The following is a 16,314-nucleotide window of genomic DNA, read 5'->3' on the forward strand; positions in this document are numbered from 1 at the left end:
CTGCGTTTTGATATTGTTAAAGTGTATTACATAATTGAATACAATGTTAAATGTATTGTTAAATGGAATACTCTGATCCCCTATGCCTGTGCACATGGTGCTTTAAACGTACATTACTTGCTCAATGTTTTATATTTGTGCATTGTCGAATGATCTATTTTGTTGGACTAATACGCTGATCCCGTATGCATCTGCACATGGTGCTATAAACGTACTTGCTCAGTGTTTTCTATTTGTCAATTGTCGTATGATCTATTTTGTTGGACAAAAAAAGTGGTCATCTTTTACAATTCATCTAAAACCTTAATTGATTGTGTTCCGTTCTTAGTGGCACGTATTGATCCTAGTGAAGATAAATTACGGGGAACGAGTCCAATAGATTGTTTTCTTTGTATTTATGCAATGCATGGCTTTGATAACTATAGGCTGACGAATGATAAAACTAGATATATCAGTGAATCGCACACAAATATTCGTAAATATAAGATTTCCAAGCTAATGCAAAATGTTGTACAACATATTGCATACCATATGTCTGGGATTCGTCGACGTATTGTACTGTGTTGTTATTGATCTGTTGTATTCATATAGTCTGATTATTTATTTGACATATCAAAAGCCCGCGAGTAAAAGCTTGTGTAAAAGTTACAAATTACGTTAAAAATATTTGACTCTAGCTGTTAAATAAAACATTTCGAGCAAAATACCTTTAACTCTTAACCCCATATAACTATGTATTTTCATGCGCTTAGTCGGTTCGTTAATTAACATACATTAATTATCACGCACAGCGGGCACAAACATATTGCAGAAAAACTTTATCAGCCGCGTGCAAAAGGGGTTTAATGCATGTGCGCAGTCCGCACAGGCTAATCAGGTACGACGCTTTCCGATTGTATGATTTTTTTTCGTTAAAAGAAAGTCTCTTCTTAGCAATTATCTAGTTAAGACGTAAAGTGTCGTCCCTGATTAGTCTGTGCAGACTGCACCGGCTAATATGGGACGACACTTTATACACATGCATTAAACCCCCATTTTACAGAGCTCGGCCCTTATGTGTGTGATTGTAAGTAAACGAGATTGTTATGGCAGTTCTTGCTTCTGCTAGATGCTGCTTAAGTTACATTTGTGTTTGTTACATTGATTTGACCTCGACTAGTCCGATGTGCTTCCGCTCAAGCTTCAGCTCATGTATTTCGCGATACGCATGGAGTGTTCTTACGTTCCATGTTCCTGTCGTTATTCTATTTGTTGACAACTTGATCGATGTCTTATTTCAGTAGATAACGTGTTGAAACCACCCAGACTGGCGGTAGAATGCCAGGTCGTTGTTGTTCCGGGCCCTGACCGATCCGGCTTGGTATTCTGTTGTCTTGTCCTCTTAATTTCCTTTCAGTGAGCCTGGGTCAATCTCGGCGGCGCTCGTATCATCTCCAATACCTTGCAGCTGGTCGTACGAAACGTACCAGCCCCCTCACTTTCATTCGCCCGCCGCCGGAAGCAGTAACTAGTGTGTGCTTTGGTGAAGGTCCAAGATGAGAACAAGTTGTGTCTGGCTTATTACCGAGAGAGCTACTGCAAATCGACAAAGTACAATCTCTACACTGTATACCCCATACAAGCTGGACTTCACAGCCTCATCTGGAAGGACACTTTACGGTGATGCATTAAGCTCTGTTCCCACAGAGCCCGATATATTTATTATAAATATTTGAGGACATGGGTCATGGGGCTACAATTGTTTTAAAATGTGTACCGATCGTAAAGTATGACAAAATTGTCATTTTATCTTTGGTTCTATGCATTCATTATTTTGCATTTCAAATGCCAAACACTACGCGTCACATATTGCATAAACTAGGGGGTTTACGATCTGACACTGCAGTAATTGAATACTTCAAAACATTTAACCCATTTATGCCTAGCGTCTAGAAAAAAGGCCTTGGCAAACAGCGTAGACCCAGATGAGAAGCCGCATGGGTCTGCGCTGTTTGCTTAAAGGAATTTCTGTAAGAAATATTCTAAATATAGAAATAAATATACTAGACATCCCTAATTTTGGAAATAAATTGATCCAATTAAGAAGGGTGGAAGAGTCTACTAGGCATAAATGGGTTAAATATCTTTTCAGTGTTGTTCAAGGCAAATTATAGCTCCACTATTTTAGTGTATATGTACATTATTATACGCGTGCGACTTGCAGTGTTATTTAAACACCATTTGAAAATGTAATGTGTATGTTATTCGTTTCTTGTCGAGATATAGACGAACAGGACGATACAGAACACGGGTTGATTTATTATGATGTTCTCAATTTATTAATATGATATACCACTTTAATATTAGAAAACTATATTATAAAAATTAACTGTGATGGTGTGCCTGATACGATTTCAGTTTTGATGTTGTAAAATCTATCAATTGAATCACATCACAATACTCTTTGAACACGAGAGAAGCCCAATGCTGTTACATGGACATCGTTCTCTATCTTTTGACGAGATAACGAAATGGGCAAATTGCTGATATCATCATTTTGTCATTTTGTCAACGACGATCATACATAATAAAGGTAATTGGTTGTTTTTTAATGGTATGAACTGAAGGCAAAGTGATAAAGTAAAGTGAATATATCAATTGTTATCACGTGCATATTATATACATGTATTCCTTTGCACTTACGATCGCGCCAAGCGGGGGTTTATGTTGTGGGGAGCGAACTCAATTACTTTATTTCAACATAAAAACAGTAAATCATAATTACATGTTACAAAAATACTCTGTACTTGTTCAAATTAGTTTTGTTTTTGTTTATAGTGTGCCTTTACCATAATGATGATATTTAAGTTATGACCCAACGCAATGCTTTACAGTCAAAAATAGCATCCGCCACCACGTAGAGCAATTTCCAAGTAAGATCAATTGGCTTTAAATCAGCGACCAAGTAGAAACCAAAACAGAAACCACGTAGAACAATTTTCAAGTAAGAATAATTGGCTTTAAATCAGCGACCACGTACAAACCAAATCAGAAACCACGTAGAACAATTTCCAAGTAGGATTAATTGGCTTTAAATAAGCGACCACGTAGGAACCAAACGTAGAACAATGTTTAAATTTGATTAATTGGCTTTAAATCAGCGACCACGTAGAAAACAAATCAGAAACCACGTAAAACAAATTCAAAATAAGATTAATTCGCTGTAAATCAGCGACCACGTAGAAACCACAACAGAAACCACGTAGAACTATTTTCAAGTAAGATTAATTGGCTTTAAATCAGCGACCAAGTAGAAACCAAATCAGAAACCACGTAGAACATTTCCAAGTAAGATTAATTGGCTTTAAATCAGCGACAACGTAGAAACCAACTCAGAAACCACGTAGAACATTTTCCAAGTAAGATTAATTGGCTTTAAATTAGCGAAATGCTGTAACATTTTGTTGGATAGTGCGCGTACTACACCGCATAGAGGATTGATTATGCATCCATTTTAACCCATTTATGCCTAGTAGACTCTCCCATCCTTGTAAATTAGATCAATTTATTTCCAAAATTAGGGATGTCTAGTATATTTATTTCTATATTTAGAATATTTCTTACAGAAAGTCCTTTAAGTTAACCGGGTAGACCCAGATGAGACGCCGCTGATGCGGCGTCTCATCTGGGTCTACGCTGTTTGCCAAGGCCTTTTTTTCTAGACACTAGGCATAAATGGGTTAAGGTATAAAAGTAACCGATCAAGGATTGCTACAGGTTGTTTTTTTTCAAAAACGCAAACTGTTTAAAACTTTAAATATTTTTTGAAAGTAATAACGTAATGCACGAATTTCTTTAGAGTCATATACTCCCAATATTTCTAAACCATACACAACAATAATAAAATAACAAAATAGTACGTTCAATTATAGTATCAAAGAAGTGTGTTAAAGTTTTAAGTATATAAGGATATTACTGCTAAATCACTGAAAGTTGTGATATGCTTTAAGAGCTTTATCAGACAAAGCTTTCACGGCATATAACATTGGCAATATTAAATAGTTTCAATGTGATAAAACTTACTTGGACAGCGAAAGTTGTTAAACATTTCAATTTATGTCCGATTTCACAAGTTGTATGCGGAAAATGATTTAAAGTAAAGAAGATATTTTCATATATGATAAAAGCAAAAATTAACTAACTATAGACAAATGCTCAGTTTAATATCCAGTAGGGATAAGGATATACATTTTCATGGTCAAAACACTCTTTTATTCTAATTTTTCGCCCAAATGGGCTTTATCAAAGTTTACAAATATGAATTTACAAAAATTTATAAAAAAGAGCCAAAATAAATAACTCTAGAACGACGCGGAAACAGTAAATATAGCTCAAAACAATTTTTTATTTACTAATACAAGAATTGAACGAGACAGTTGCATAAATAATCAAATGTATAAAACAAAAACAAATATTGACTGCTTTCAAAACTTTTTATTAAAAACTATATTGTATTTAAGTATGTTTTATTTTTATATTTTTTTTAATTAAAATTTTGATTGCGCTAAAAATGATACGATCTTACATTTATTAAAACACAAAGATTTCATAAACATATTCTAGAATTTTAGGATACCGACTGCTTATAATTTTGGTAAAAGTATGTTGTTAAAAAAATATATAATAAAAAATATATGTGCGCTGTATTGTTATAAGTGTACACATCTTCTACAGTTGGCTTTGCTTCATTCGTCTGCTTAAAATACGATTTAAGATTTAAATGCAATTGTGATGATGTTGTAGTAGATATTATGGTTGCAATTCGTTCTTTACAACAACCTAGCATTAAGGGATATTGATAAGGAAAACTTGACTTTCGCAACTGGCAGTATCGAACAATACATTAACGTAGAAGATCACAGCTTATCTCTCGTGCGTTCCTACAGAAATCTATTCAATATTCCCCGTCATTGATAAAGGCATGTTTCGTTTAAACAAGAGATACAGCTTGACAGTTGCAAACATTAAATCGCGCGATGTGTTTACCTACTTGCTCAGTTCAATACGCATATTTACAGTCATACCAAAATCATTCGAACCATTTAAAGTATTTTTACAGTTTTATCTTTGCCGAGTTTTAATGTTATTGATTCAAGTCAAATCCTTGTACCATAAACAAAAATGTCCACATACAAGACGGTTTACCCATTTATGCCTTGTGGACTCTGCCATCCTTGTAAATTGGATCAATTTATTTCCAAAATTAGGGATGTCTAGTATATTTATTTCTATATTTAGAATATTTCTTACAGAAATTCCTTTAAGCAAACAGCGTAGACCCAGATAAGACACCGCATCATGCGGCGTCTCATCTGGATCTACGCTGTTTGCCAAGGCATTTTTTCTAGACGTTAGGCATAAATGGGTTAATTGATAAAACTGTGCTTTCAGGGAAAACGGGACTTAATGCATGTCAAATAAGATTAGCCTGTGCACACTGATTAGCCTGTGCAATGCACACAAGCTAATCAAGGACGACATTTCTGATTTTAAAATGTTTTTAGTTAAATGAGAGTTTCTGGTACTGGGATGACAATTAATGCATATGCATTAAGCCCTGTTTTCCCAAAATGAAGCTTAAATTATATTTTTTATTAACGATTAAAAAACACATCTCGACCTGTGCTTAAAGACACACTCTTTATAAATTTGAATAGGTTGTGTTCACTTAAAACTTGAAAAATAAAAAAGCTATAACATAATTTTTAAAACTGAGTTACGTCTAAACTTATACAACAGCGAACACCTACAGTACCTTCAGCGCTTTGATTATTAATGTTAATAGGCATTAAATCCTTTCACACCGCACTATGTGTTGCTGCAGGAATAAATGATCGCGTGAACAAAATGCAGGTCGCTTACTTGTTTAACTTATTAAGAATGTTGTATAAGTAAGGCATGTAAAAATAAGTCATGTATACGGGCATGCTTTAAACATATTATGATGTATATCTAGGAATGCAAACTATTCAAATACGTTTTAATGACACTGTGTGTGCATATCTTATCTGAAAAATAATAGAATGATTTGTATTATCGTTTTCGAATTAATATAAGACCATGCTATTAAATGTGAAACTTGCTCCATTTAACGTCTACATGTTTGCCGCTAATGTGTATTTCAGTTAGGATTTTGATAAGCATTATAAAGTGTATCTACAATCTTGAATTTGTTATACCTATGGGTGATGTTTTCACTCTTACGTCTGTATAAAATGTCATAATTATCAACTCCACCGTTAATATATTTCTCTGTGTTGTTTTATATGTGGTATGATGGGCATAATGCCTTTTTTCTTGAATAAAGCATATCTATGTATGTTTATAAGCTGCTTCATTCAGGTTTCATATTATTACAATTCGAAACGGATATTGTCTTCTTTGCAACAAAAAAAAACGCGCATAATTGTAGCATAAAATATCTTCAAAAAGTAAACAAAAGGCCGAAATCACAGGGAAAATGATTTGTATTCTCCCAATACGTGCTGTAGGCAAAGACATATATCTACTCTCAATAATATGATCCCAAATGCGACCGTTGATATGCAAAAGGAGGATGTTGTAATGTCCCTGAAGAACAGAATGTTGCAGAAAAAAAGTTGTAAACACACTCTCAGTCGCAATAATGGGCTTGCATACAAATTCTTTATGCTAAACGACATTCCAACAACTAGTGTTGGATATCCATTGAAAAGCGCTATTACTTCTCATCGTTTCATTTTTTGCGGATTGTTATCCAGATGTAACTAATTTTACAATTTGCATGTTTTGTTTCGAATACAGCTTAAAGAATAGACCTGGGCCCGTATTCACCAAACAATTCTTAGACTTAAGAATAAAGAATCGACTTAGAACCAAGAAAAATGTGAATATATACAACCTCCACCGGTGATTATGTCATTAACAAAATGTTCTATATGAAGAATAATATAGAAAGAGATGTTTACTGCAGAGTTTGACTCAAAATTAAAGAAATTCTTTATTATTCCAATTTAAAGAATTTTCTTTATTCTAAGACTTAAGTCTAAGAATTGTTTGGTGAATACGGGCCCAGACGGCACTATCTGTGCTTACATGAAATACTAAAATAAGTATAATCAATACAAAACTTAAAGGTTGGAAATGTAAGTACTATTTAATTCCAAACTGTTACACTTCCTTTATTAATATACAACCAATATTTCATATAAAGTGTTATCAAGTATGTACAATGATGCCAAAGTTATAATACGATTGGAGATTTTTTATTAAAAACGCTTTAAATACCTTGTGGCTGAGTATCCGTTCTGGATATGGTGGCGTTACATTTTGTCAAGACTGCTTTATAAGCAGAATAATCAGCAATATACTCCTTTGGAATTTCCATATTTACAAAAACACAACGTTTCACAAAACATTCATAAGAATTATCCACTTGATGATAGTCGGGATGTAACGGGTACGCAAATGGTAGCGCACAACACACTACATACCCCTTTGGCCAATACTTATTTATATCGATCAGTCCTAATCTTTAAGCGATTAACAGTCAAACTCAAACGTTGTTAGGATATAACGACATCGCACAACAGTTCGCGTTAAAATGACATTATTGCACACGATTTGAACCAGCACTTTGATTTGCTCCGATAATGGACATTTCAAAGTGACTTTTTAATCGCAGTCAACTGAACGGGTGTGTGTGTGATGTAAAAATTTAATATGAAGCATCAGATAGGGCATAATGAGATACTACGTTTTAACCTTACGTTTTACAGGTGGGTGGTGGCGCCCAGCACCAATAAACAAACGACGAACATTATTTACGGAATACAATACAAATTTCATTACAACGCTTTGCATCCGACTTAGGTTCTCACCATCCTCAATCTAGTCTAAGGCTATAACATACGTTTACGTTAGCTAAAACATCTTGGTTAGTAAAAACGAAAACAAGTGGAGTACATGGTGAATTTTTTGGTCTATTGCACCTTTGTTTGGCAAGGGTATGTTTTTTTTTAAATATAAGCAAAATAATTATGTTTAAATTATTTCAGAAGACACAACATTGTAAAACAATGCATGGAACCAAGTGTCTGCGATACCCCATATTGAGCGAGAGAATATTAGTCAATTTAAAACAAATTAAAGATGAATGGGTCAACGCTTGTACTTTATTTTGCTGAGTCGTGATACTGTGAATATGAAAAACAGGTAATAAATATGTTATTGTGTAATCTGCCTAAGTGTTTCCGGCAGCGCGTATTTTGCTGTGAACGTACTTGCTTAATGTTTCCATTTTCTTCTGTTTGAATATCAAATGATTTATTTTTGTGGAAGAAAAGGAGGGCGTCTTTTAAAATTCATCTTAACCCATTTATGCATAGCGTCTAAAAAGGCATTGGCAAACAGCGTAGACCCAGATGAGTCGGCGCATGATGCGGCGTCTCATCAGGGTCTGCGCTGTTCGCTTAAAGGAATTTCTGTAAGAAATATTCTAAATAAAGAAACAATTTTATTAGACATCCGTAATTTTTGAAATAAATTGATTCAATTTAGAAGGATGGGAGAGTCCACCAGGCATAAATGGGTTCAACTTTAATCGATTTTGTTCCGTTCTAAGGTGCACGTATGGACTCAATTGTTGATAAATTACGCAAACGATATCAATAAATTGTTATTTGTTTTTATGCAATACATTTCTTTTATTTTTGTATGACAGTAGTTGCTTTTAGGTTGACCAATAATCTAATCATACACATCAGCGAATTGACGACCAATCATCGTAACCATAATATTTCCAAGATTATGCAAAAATGTTGAAGAACATATTGCATACCACATTTCTGATATTTGTTGCGGGTTTTAATTGTTTATCGTGATGTTTACCATCTGGATTTGCTGCATTAATTGTGTCCGATGTTATATGTGGACGAGGAAAAGCATTGCGAGTAAATAATGTGTGTAAAATAGCAATTAACGTTTAAGTTAGTGTACGATATCTGTTAATTGGAACATTTCGAGCAGAAGACCTTAAACTCTTGACCCTAATGGCCGGACTGCGGGCTGCACTTGCTTATCTGGGACAACAATTTACGCCCATGGATTATGCCCCGTTGCCCCAAAGCGCTGCTTATTTGTAATTATTCGGATATACAACTTTGACATGTTTTTCTAATGTTAACCATTCGCGCTAATAGACCAGATTTAATTTTATATTTCGTTCACTGAATTAACTAGTCTGATTATCGAATTCCATATACTGTACGCTACAAATTGCATTTTAGATTAAATTAAGGACTTAATGTTTTAGTTTTTTGGCCTATTTATTTTAGCTCGATTTCATCGAAAGCCTAAGGCTTATATACTAGTAAACGCTATCGAGTCCGTTTCCTGGGCCTAGAACCAGTACTTGGTGTCTTTGAGGGAGATCTAAAAACGCTCTCACGGTGGGGATCGAACCCGTTTCCTCCCGGTCGCTTGGCGGACACCATCGGTGGGGATCGAATCCGTGACTTTATGATTTGACACGGCAATTATTAAATACTTCAAATCCTTGAAATATCTCGTCAATTTTGCAAAAGACTCAAAATCACTCTGTATACGTATCCGTACCGTTACGATTATAATACCATATTTCAGTAAACATGAATACACGTGTGCCATTAGCAGTGTCATTTACATATTATTTCAAAATGTAAGTTTTGTGGAGCCAACTTCTCGTCGAGCTAAAAAAGGATACGACGTTACTGCACACATGTTGGTTGATTTTCTCAATTCATTTATATGATTTATCTTTTAAACATAATAAAGGACATTAACATTTAGCATAATTTTTCTTAATTTTTTAACTTTGACGCGACAACTGTCATTAATAAATGTGCCTATACCGTTTTTCAGCGGTGTAACCTGGATGCAAAGTACTTTAGTAATGTAACTATTACGATCGTCAACACTTTCATACCATAAACTAAATAATATAGCGTCTCCCAGCTCAAACATTTTGCACTACGGATCACGCCTAATTGGAATTGTGGTTATGTGGAGCGAATTGTTGATTTTGCAATCAAGAGGGCATGCAATAATTACATTTAACAAAATTCCTTATTTTTTTTTAAATAATCTATTATTATGTATGTACCATTGAGTCGTTACCATAATATTTATATAAAATCTGCATTGCCCAAGGTAAACATGAAGTGTTGTTTTGAAGAGGACTTAACTTGTCACGAATACTTCGTTTAAGGATTGCTAAATATTTGCATTATAACTATGACATGTCAGCCTTGTCATAAGTCACTATGTCGAAGAAGTTTAAGTAAGATTTAAGTGCTTTAAACCATCGCAATGTTATAAATTTATCGATGGTTTGTAAGCGCGCTGTACCTTATTCCAAGTGCTCTATACTTTTTAATGACCTTTCCTTACGTAAAACCGTAAAGATTCAGCTGCCAGTTTCACCCAAACATGCTATGTTTGGGGTTATCTGGCTAACGCCAAGAATATACTTTAATGAAAGTTATTATGTACTAATGACTTTCTTTAAAGTATTGATCACAGAAGTTTGATTAGTCATGATAATATATTTTGACATTATACAACTATACAAATGTCAGCCACCTGCCAATTTTAAAGGCACCATTAGAAAAATGAATTTAATAATACAAAAATTGAAGGAGGCAATTAACATTTATCGAAAACAAATGATGACCTATTCTGAAAGTGTTCATCACAACATGCAGCTTACTGGCAATTTATAACTCGTGATGGCTGCTTGTTTAAACGATAAAAAAGAAAACATGTACTCTTAAAGATATCTATGTATTTTTTGGAATCTTTGGAAAAAAGCAAGCTTTTGGAAACAACAAATACATATATTGCAAACAAAGAACTCAGTTAAAGACTAATTCTCAAGTACATATAAGTGTTTAAGGACCAATTAAGAAAACGCAGTCAGCACAGGCTAATCCGGGACGACACTTTCAGCCTAAACTTGATTTTTGCGAAGAAAAGACTTTCTTTAACGAAAAATATAAAAGCGGAAAGTGTCGTCCCTGATTAGCCTGTGCGGACTATACAGGCTAATCTGGGACGGCGCTTTACGCACATGCATTAAACCCCTTTTTCACAGAGCACGACCCAAATGTTAGTGAATTATGTTATGTTGAAGTTAAACTTAGACTAATCCTTCTGAAAATCTACCGGTCACACGGGCCTTTAAGACTGAGGTATATTTAATATATCTGAATCTTAAGTTAGCCTTCTCGTGCTCGTTACTTAAACGACTTAATTACAAACTCTAATTAAATTAAAGCGCGAAAAGAGAAATGATTTATGCTGTAAAAAGGTATAAGTTTTTAAGATTCATGACTTCACTATGTATAACAATTGTGAAATATACAACTACCAATCTCATTAATCCTGTTGTCATGGTTACACTGTCATACGCTTGACATAACGACGTAATTTTAAAAAAAGATATAAGATTAGTTAAATGTTTACTGTTTACTGTTAGGCACCTGTTTAATATAATAACACATGTGGTAGGCAGGTTACATCTTAGCTGAATTTAAATAATAACCAACTCGGCATGGTCAAAATTTGATTTAGACTTAAAAAATGTTAACATTGAAAAACTTAAGTTGCACAAGTAGAAAAGAAGTTTAAGCAACAGGAAAGAAGTGTTAGCGTTACGTTAAACAGACAATGAACGATGTTTAAACGTGCCCCACAGTTAAGCCACTATTTCGTCTCATTCATTTAGGAATCAAATACATTAGTCCATATGCTTCATTTTGAAAAGTCACACACATAATTAATGAACGCTTTCCAAAGTTGTTTTTTCAATCCAATGATGGAGATCTTATTAGGAGTCCGTGTTCTATAATGCTAGAATATGGTACTGAAAAATATGATCGTAAGTTAATGTAAGAACTTATAATACGAAGCGCATGCGATCTTTCAATATGATAAAGACATATCATAGTGAACTATGAATACCGTTTGTATTTAAACTATACCCATAGTCGTGTTAATGTTATTGTGTGTTCACATCTAATTCGCAGCGATATTATGTGCACTATCTTATTCACATTGATATAAACTATATTGCTACAAGACCTGAAACTTGAGTATTTGTATACCGCTTTTATATGTTTAATTTAGTTCGATTTTGGTATAAAACATATGTATTGTATCCTAAATGTTAAAGGCGTAGTTTTTGGTACGGACCATGTTTTCGCTGCAAGTTGTTCCATCTGTACAGAACGTGTACAAGCAACTTTATTTATGTTTTATATATTTCGAACACAATGAGTTAAAATGTACAATTACATTTACATTTATTACATAAATATTATGAAGTGATAGTAATTTATCAATTACCAATGTATCCTTATTTTTGCCTCTTTGTATCGGCTATGTATTTGAGTCAAACATTTGTATTGTACTGAAAACGACACGGTTGCAACTTGTATTTGTATCATGATATTTAAACATCACTCAAGCATCCTTGAGCCTATTACTCAAAGGACTTAATCACTCGCACAACTGTATAATCTCACCATATACATACTACTGATCAAACGAAATGTGATAGTGACGATGATAATGTTGCATGTGCGTAAAGTGTCATCCCAGTCCGCACAGGCTAATCAGGGACGACACTTTCCGCTTTTATGGTATTTTTAGTTTCAAGGAAGTCACTCCTTACCGAAAATCAAGTTTAGGCGGAAAGTGTCGTCCCTGATTATCATGTGCAGACTGCACATGCTAATCTGGGATGACACTTTACGCACGTGCATTAAGCCCAGTTTTCTCAGAAAAAGGCTCATGTTTGGTTACAAACGGTTCCAAAATGAGTGTTTCATTTCTCTTAATCAAGTATTTATAGCGGTTGCAAAACAACATCTTCAAAACGCTAAAAAAATTCGACATCACAAAGAAGGACGATTTTCATTCTCCAAATAAATGATGTCGGCTAATACAAATTTCTACTCTAAATAATATTATATAAATTGCACCCTTTGACATGCCTACATGATAACAAGGAAATGCCCCTGAAGAACGAATGCTGCAGAAAAAAAGTTAAAATCCCATTCTCATGCGCAATCAGGGTTATTTTTGTTGTCATCGTTATAGGTGGACGGTTCTGAGTTTTTGCGGAGTGTTATCCTGATTGCACTGATTTAACCCCTGTAAGCCTAGCGTCTAGAAACAAGGCCTTGGCAAACAGCGTAGACCCAGATGAAACGCCGCATGATGCGGCGTCTTATCAGGGTCTGCGCTGTTTGCTTAAAGGAATTTCTGTAAGAAATATTCTAAACATAGAACTATATATAGAGAAATTCCTAATTTTGAAAATAAATTGATCCAATTTAGAAGGATGGGAGAGTCCACTAGGCATAAACGGGAATGTGTATATGTTGTTTCGGTATCAGGCTTATGGAAACGACCAGTCGAACAAAAAAAGCGTGCAATTCTAAATTCCTACAAAACTTTCTTAAAAATTTATATTATTTATTAACTATTTTTCTATATTGTAAAACTTTCTTTAACAATATAATAATAAGGTTGCGTATGAATTGTGAAACAGTAGTTCATTCCTGTGATACTGATGATAAAAAGGAGACATTACAAAAGACGCTTAAAATACCTTCTGGCTTATTATCTGTTCTGGATATGGTCTCGTTACATTCTCGCCAGACTTCTTCATAAGCAGAATAATCAGATACGTACTCCTTCTTTATATACTCCTTTGAAACTGGCATATTCACAAGCGCACAATGTTTATCAACGCATTCAAAATAGTTATCCACTTGAAGACAATCTCGTTATAAATGTTACGCGAAGTGTAGCGCACACCACAATGACTGCTACTTACGTCAGTACGTTAATAAATGTGAAAGACGTTAAAAGGCCATTAATTACGTCAAAATTGTTCGCGAAACGACCGCTTTCCTAACCGGAATACAAAAACAAGATTTATTGCTGCATTGATGACAATAAGTTATTAGAGTGATTGTACTTTAATGTATCTTCAGATCTTGTGAAATGAACTTAAAAGCTTATTTCGTGATGTTCTTCCGTTACAGTATATAGTAATATGTAATGCTATAAGCTACATTCGTTGCTATATTCGCGTGGTGCATTCAAATGATATCAAGGTTTACAAAAGCTTACAAACATATTCTCCTAACTAGTATAGATGAAAGCAAAACAACACCATGTGATCAGCGGGTCATCAATACAATTGTAGTTCACACGCTTCGTAACAATAGAGTTTAGCGTCGCTCTTTGAAAAAGGGGTTTAATGCATGTGCGTGCGCTAACGGTCGTCACAGATTAGCATGTGACATTCAAACAGGCTAATATGGCAAAACGCGTTCCGCTTAAACTGGATTTTCGTCAACAAGGGTCTTCCTTTGAACGAAAAATTCAATAAAAGCGGAAAAGGTCGTCCCTTACTATCCTGTGCGGACTGCACAGGCGTATCTTGGACGACACTTTACGCACATGCATAAAGTTCTTTTTCAAAGGGAGAGGCTCATTTGTATCGTTAGCACATGGAATTTCCTTTTTGCAATTGTCACCAGACGACTAGTTGGTTGGATCATGGGGGATAATGCGAGATACAGGAGACGATGCGTTCCAGATGCGACACTCGGTCTTTCAGTGTCCGCTGTGAAGCGCCATGTACAACGCACCTCACAATGACGGCTCATGCTAACGTCTAGTTACATTCAGTAGGTTAGAATGAGCGGGTGGTTGAACCAGCGACCCCTGAGATTCCACTAGACCACGGATACGCACTTAGTAAAACGCTCGCATACACATTTATGCTAACTTGACATGCGGAATGCTGGATAACTTTGCCTCGCGTTTCGCGTTGAATTCACAGTAGCTTATTATGTGTAATAAATTATTTAATACCACATATTGACATTGATACCATGTTCATAAGGCACTGCAAACGCCTTCCGGTGTTCTATTACACAAACACTGAAGACTTATGTATAATACCTACTTTGAATTCAAGATTTTATGTTGCGGTTGCATTTCGTTTGCAAAAAATGCCTTTGCAAAAAAGCCTTATATGCATAAGCAGGTAAAACGACATTACAATTATTTTAAATCTAACGTATTTCGCAGACCTAAAGGTATACACAACCTTAAAACGGTAGTGAACTTATAAGTCAGACATTAATAATTCTGTCATTAGACTCATGTTATGTATGAAGAGGGCAATACTCAGATGACCTTGTAGCCACGAGCGATGTAATCAAACCGCATACATCTGTCATCTAGTTGGCATGGAGGAGACATATCGAAGACCGATATGGTTATATATATTCAAAGCAATGCTAATCTAAGTATTAACTTATGTATGTCATGTTCAGGATGCTCTGGACGTTAAGTTTATTTTGTAGTACCAGTCATTTCTGTTTGTACCTGCTGATTAGATGCTTCTTTTCCGAACTTATCAAGAGCATGATAACAAATACTTCAATTGCGAAGAGCGCTTCCGAAAGGGTTGCGTTCGAATCAAACTGGCACGTGTCTCAAACACATTTTTCTGAGCAGTTTAGTAATAAAAGTGTTGTTTAAAAAAGATCCACTCACGTTAATAATGCCAAAAAATATATTTGGGAAACTATGAAATATGAATTGCTTCAATATATATTTATGTAAAGGGAGATACCGTCGATATGCGTAATAAAGCTCATAAGCCCGGGGCATTGTTGGTACACAATATACTATAGAAGGATAGTCGTGTAACGCAAGTTGAGTATCAGTCAAGTTTAAACACGTGCGGTTGAAGTGAAGTTATCGAAGCGTGACTAGTAAACAATTCTCAATATTCACAATCGTCACCATTCTTGAAAAAAAACACAGACACTTAATTAGGCGAACAAATATATGAAGAAGAACACAAAACAATTATTTAATTTTAAATAACGACTATGGAAACAACTTCATCATGGATGTAAACGTTCCAAACAATTTGGCACAATGATATTGCCATATAGAAAGGCGAAAGACAAACGTTATGTGGAGCTGAAATTCAAATTTTGGCCCGTTTAGCAGACAGCATTAAACATGTCACCTTTGAGACAGAATGAAAAATACGATACATTCTAATGTTCATGGCATGTAACTAGGTAATATTTAAATGTTATTTATGTGGTTCGCCAAAAAAATAAAATAATATTTCTCAAAGGATGATGATGAAGGCGATTGAAAGTATTGTATTTTTCATGATGACATTGGATGCATTATTGATATTGAGTTTGATGT

The 16,314-nt window shown here is 34.7% G+C and overlaps 1 protein-coding gene across 3 annotated transcripts in view; it reads right to left on the minus strand.

The window, feature by feature from the left end:
* Positions 1 to 16,314, minus strand: part of LOC127861347 (calcitonin gene-related peptide type 1 receptor-like) — an 81,750-nt gene that overhangs the window by 64,548 nt on the left and 888 nt on the right. Inside the window, exon 1 of one of the 3 annotated variants that reach the window (XM_052399770.1) lies at positions 7,306 to 7,471. The exons of the other annotated variants lie outside the window; for them this stretch is intronic. Within the exon in view, the coding sequence (XP_052255730.1) occupies positions 7,306 to 7,405 (100 nt within the window). The 5' untranslated portion in view covers positions 7,406 to 7,471. Of the gene's footprint in view, positions 1 to 7,305; positions 7,472 to 16,314 lie in introns of those variants that run through there. 3 annotated transcript variants of the gene reach the window in all.

Source organism: Dreissena polymorpha, chromosome 1 (genome assembly GCF_020536995.1).
Source record: "Dreissena polymorpha isolate Duluth1 chromosome 1, UMN_Dpol_1.0, whole genome shotgun sequence".
NCBI classification, from domain to species: domain Eukaryota; kingdom Metazoa; phylum Mollusca; class Bivalvia; order Myida; family Dreissenidae; genus Dreissena; species Dreissena polymorpha.